The sequence below is a fragment of the Formica exsecta genome, unplaced genomic scaffold (genome assembly GCF_003651465.1).
Source record: "Formica exsecta isolate Colony F162 unplaced genomic scaffold, ASM365146v1 scaffold282, whole genome shotgun sequence".
In the NCBI taxonomy this organism is placed as follows: Eukaryota; Metazoa; Arthropoda; class Insecta; order Hymenoptera; family Formicidae; genus Formica; species Formica exsecta.
In genome coordinates, this window is record NW_021850084.1 from 290,356 (window position 1) to 294,734 (window position 4,379).

At 35.0% G+C, this 4,379-nt stretch overlaps 2 protein-coding genes across 3 annotated transcripts in view; one reads left to right on the forward strand and one right to left on the reverse strand.

Moving 5' to 3' along the window:
- Positions 1–3: 3 nt before the first annotated feature.
- The window catches only part of LOC115237209, an 11,433-nt gene continuing 7,057 nt past the window's right edge, over positions 4–4,379 (reverse strand). The window contains exons 1-4 of one of the 2 annotated variants that reach the window (XM_029810105.1): positions 3,912–4,373; positions 3,516–3,848; positions 141–452; positions 4–71 (exon numbers count right to left, since the gene is read on the reverse strand). In XM_029810105.1, coding sequence (XP_029665965.1) covers positions 449–452; positions 3,516–3,848; positions 3,912–3,982 — 408 coding nt within the window. In that variant the 5' untranslated portion in view covers positions 3,983–4,373 and the 3' untranslated portion in view covers positions 4–71; positions 141–448. Of the gene's footprint in view, positions 72–140; positions 453–3,515; positions 3,849–3,911; positions 4,374–4,379 lie in introns of those variants that run through there. The other variant, XR_003884319.1, reaches the window with a different exon arrangement.
- LOC115237208 lies at positions 1,075–3,517 on the forward strand. Its single transcript, XM_029810103.1, has 5 exons — positions 1,075–1,247; positions 1,579–1,634; positions 2,430–2,591; positions 2,878–2,981; positions 3,103–3,517. The coding sequence occupies exons 1-5, from the start codon at positions 1,227–1,229 to the stop codon at positions 3,234–3,236; spliced, it is 477 nt and encodes a 158-aa protein (XP_029665963.1). The 5' UTR covers positions 1,075–1,226; the 3' UTR covers positions 3,237–3,517.

A 4,379-nucleotide genomic window follows, 5' to 3' on the forward strand; every position in this document is an offset into this window, starting at 1 on the left:
CAATTTTTTTTTTTTTTGTACGATATAGTCGTATCCTGTGCTTTTTTCGAACGAAATTCGATTCCTGCGCTCTGAAATAGATAAGAAATTAAATTAAATTTAAAGAAATTTAAAGGAATCGATGAGAAGTGATCACCAACCTGTTGCGCCGAGGCCTAATCATCCGATAATGTTAGTTTCACCTTTCTTCATCTTCCGTTTTATGCACAAATGTGAAAGGTGCCCGCGAGGTATAATTGTATAGTCCTCACAGATTAGAATCGCATGTGGAACATCCTGTGCGCGAGTAAGTTGATTTCCAGTTAGTCAAGCTATCTCGTTTCTCATTTTATTCTCACTGTCGTGCGTATAGAGAAAAGCAAAATCGCATTTTGCCGATATTACAAGGGATATATTATTCATGAGTTCTTGAAATGCTTTTGCAGGTTTCACATACGCTATTAGATCGTCACCTGTAACACATTATACACATTCATGAAGCATTGTATTGAACAAGACACAAAGGATTCTCAGTTCATTAAAAAGGTTAAATAATCGTAAAATATATTTTTTTTTCTCCCGTTATAATTCCATTGAAAGTAGAGGTAAAATGGTACATTTATTGCTCTATTATATGCAAATAGTTTCTTATTTCTTCCTTCTTTAATTGAGATCTTTTAACTCTGTCCTGCTTCAAAGAGAGAAAACTGATCAAAGCATGTATAATTGAATGCAAATATAATTTGGACGTGTGAATCGAAAGGAATTTTAAATAATCGAATGAAAGGGGGAAGGGGGAATAGATAAGGCAAATGACGAGAAAAATAATAATAGGGGCTGAAATAAAAAATTATCTTTTACATTTTACATCCTACTTTCTCCAACAAACTTTGTACTAAGAATCTTTTATGTCTATTTAATGTACTGGTTTTCACATGCGTGTAATAACGCTTATCACACACGCAACGCATAATACGCAGATCAGAGTCGTTCGTTAGTAATCGCGAGGAAATGCGATTATGACAATAAAACGATACACCTTTAAAGACAAAGGTAACTTTAGCTACCTGGCGCAAACCTGATGAACAAACGAGGGAAAAAATGAAAAGCACGAGTGCGCGAGGAGAAAGAGGGTAAGAGCGCGGCTATAAAGCGATCCAGTTTCATCGAAATTCTCAGTTTGTCGTATACGTATCGCACAGCAAACGAACATCCCCGACCAGTGTGCGACGAGTTAGTGCGGCGAAATGAAGGCGTCGATTTTGCAAGTAAATGTCCAGAGATACCTTGATAGCGGATGTAAAAACTTTACGTCGGGGCTAACATCTCGTAAATTTGGATTTTACGACGAGTGGACGAAGCGGGGTATCTCGCAGAAATCGCTATATTAATATTCTATTCGATTGTGGTTTATGATTCGCTGATATAGATACGTAATCATCGTTTGTGCAACACAAATAAAATTCGGCATATAATTTATAATCGGCATGTATTTTACGTGTGACACGAGATTGTTGTTGACAGTTGCTGCTATACGAGTATAGAATGTAGATAAAACAAAAAGGAAGTATAAAAATTAATGGTTGTGGTGATTTGCAGTTGGTGTTGCTCGTGATGCTACTGGCTGGACCTTCGGAGGAATTTTTTTTGGAATAGTGAGTGTGACTTTTGTACTTTCTTCCTGAAAGATTATTATAAAGCCTTCGAAAGGAATAAATGTATCTAAATAATATGTCTTACAAATCAATAGTATCTCCTTTTATCTACAAACTCTCCAGGCAATTATTATTTTTATTTACTTGTGAAAAAAAAATTCAAAGCGCAATCTTTTAAAAATACATACCATCACACACAATCAATTTTAATCAAAATTTTACAAGTTGAATTTCTCTAAAATTTATAGTATATTTATATTATATTACATATTATATTATATATATTATATTTTATATTTATATTTTAAACATTTATATATTTATGTAAAATTATTTGAAAAGTAATTTTTAGCGATTCCAAAGCTTAGTTTTTCAGGGGCTCCAGAGAAAGACCCGTTCGTGACGCTTCGGGGATGTCACCGAGGCGATTCTACGAAACCGTCGATCAATATCCATGTCCACGGGAACGATGAAAAATCCTCATGGACTCTGTCGAGCAGCCGTTCAAAGACTGCCTCCATTAAGGAAAGATAAAGCTCGCGCGTAGTATATTATATATTATTAATTATTAATTATTATTAATTATTATTATTATTATTAATTATTTATTTTTAAAGAAAAAAAAATCAAGTCAAAATAAATCAAAGAATTTTCATATTAAAAAAAGTGCATTTGATTTTGAGACTTAAAAAAATGAGAAATCAATTTTGATTACGCGAGACTTTTTTTTTAAATCTCCGCTTTTAATTTTTCAATTATATTTACAATATGTTTTCTTATATATATATATTTTAGTTCAAAGAAGGCTTTGCAAGAATTCTTCCAATCTCTGAAGGCAAAAAAGCAGCCGCCCAAGTCGAACATACAGCATTATCATATGCATTATTACCCGATACCTTACTCTATGTTAATATTGCCGAAAGTTCCAGTTAAACGAGATCTCGACAGATTCTACGAGTACGTTCGCATTCTATTAATATCAAATAGAAAAAAGATTAAACTCGTTTCTCGTCGCGATTGCATCCAACGAGAAATCAATTCATCTTCATGAGCATGTAAAAACTTATTAGTGTAGCGTATTAGGAAAAGTAATATTTCAAGTTTTTTATCATTTCACTGCCTTTTACGGAATTCACAGTAAGAAAATCTGCGATTTCTCGCTGTTAAACTTTTAGTTCTACTTGTAAATAAAATTAATACCAGCGCGACTGGTCGACGACTTATCCAAGCGATTATTTTCTAGCGATACTCTCACATCGTTTGCATGGCCGGATTACAGCAAGTATTTACCTTATCCTTCGACAATCATGTCAGATCTTAAACAACTATTGGACGCAGAGACTCCAAGTGAGTTCGGATAATATTTCACGCAAGAAAAAATTAATTGTATTTGTTTATTTAAATAATTGAAAAAAAAAGAGGAAAAATCTCGCGTAAATCAATATCATCGTTTTGTTTTTTTTCGCAGTATCGGACGACACGCAAGCTACGATCGATCGTAACGGCCAGGGATTATTGCTGCAAGTTCCTGTCAACCAACAGTTCATGATTCATTTGCTCAGGAGATCGCAACAACGACAGCTGGCAAAAGCGATGATTTAAAATAGCCGCGAAGTACATTCTCGTCGATTGTGATTCATTCAAATCAGTAATGAACGTCACGATGAACTTTCTTTAACTTTAAATTTAGATTAGTTAATTAAAATTTAGCTTTCAAACGCTTATCCGATATGTATAAGTATTTTGATGACCTATTAGTCCTATTATTTATTAGAAGCGTATAGACATCTCGGTACGTCTGCGTTTTTATTTTGTATTTTTACATATTTGTACTAGATTGCATGCCAGTCGGAAGAGTTAAAAATAAATATAAATTATTACATGCTCAGAGGCTTATGAGGCTGCAAATCGTCCGCGAGTAACAGTCCTGGAAGTTGTTTACACTTTTTAGCCGCCTCGGCGTGAAACTTTGGCGTGCATTGATGACGTCGCCGGGTTATCTTCCTCGGCAATAAACCGGGCGGTAATTCACGCAGTTTCGGTACGATTGAAATGGCCTTCAATTTTCTTCGTTCGATGCGAATCTTCTGCCGCGTCTCGTAATCTTCCTGCAGCTTCGACGCCAGTTGCGTCATGTACTTACGATCCGTTAATCGTACTACGTGACTTCCCATCAGCGTCGTTAATCGCGATCTTACGGGGATGTAACTGAGCCTGCGTCAATAAGCCCCGCTTCGATTAATTAAAGATTGCTCGAAAACCGATGACGAGACTTACCCGTATTTCACGCAATCCGTTTCCCACCATGCCGGTGGCGCATCGTACAGATCTACAGCTGACAGGAACATATTCTGTCTATGCACGATAATCTTCTTCTTTCACTTTTATTTAAATTTTTTTAACCTGAAATTTCTCGTAGCCCGTCCAGAAGACAATTCCGTTCCGATTAAAAAAAGTATTCTCTCGTAATTTGAGCGTTTTTTGTTGCCCCCGCCCTGTGATCGATATCACTAAGATATGCTATCGAGATCTTTTTGTAAACACCATATTCTATTATTATACCCAGACTGCTAACATGGCTATGTTTTATATAATAACATATATTTATCAATTAAAACTTTCATATGAAATATTGCAGCTTTTCTTTCAAAGATAAGTATCGATTGATAGCCTGGTTGAATGCGATAAAAAGACAAAATTGGACTCCCAGTAAATATGATACAATCTATAATGAATATTTTATAT

What these genes read in the sequence shown, in the direction of transcription:
- LOC115237208 (XM_029810103.1), top strand. Translation starts at nt 1,227, where the DNA reads ATGAAGGCGTCGATTTTGCAA. An exon ending in GATCTCGACAGATTCTACGA is followed by an intron (nt 2,592 to 2,877) that starts GTACGTTCGCAT and finishes ATTATTTTCTAG; the next exon opens with CGATACTCTCACATCGTTTG. An exon ending in ATTGGACGCAGAGACTCCAA is followed by an intron (nt 2,982 to 3,102) that starts GTGAGTTCGGAT and finishes TTTTTTTCGCAG; the next exon opens with TATCGGACGACACGCAAGCT.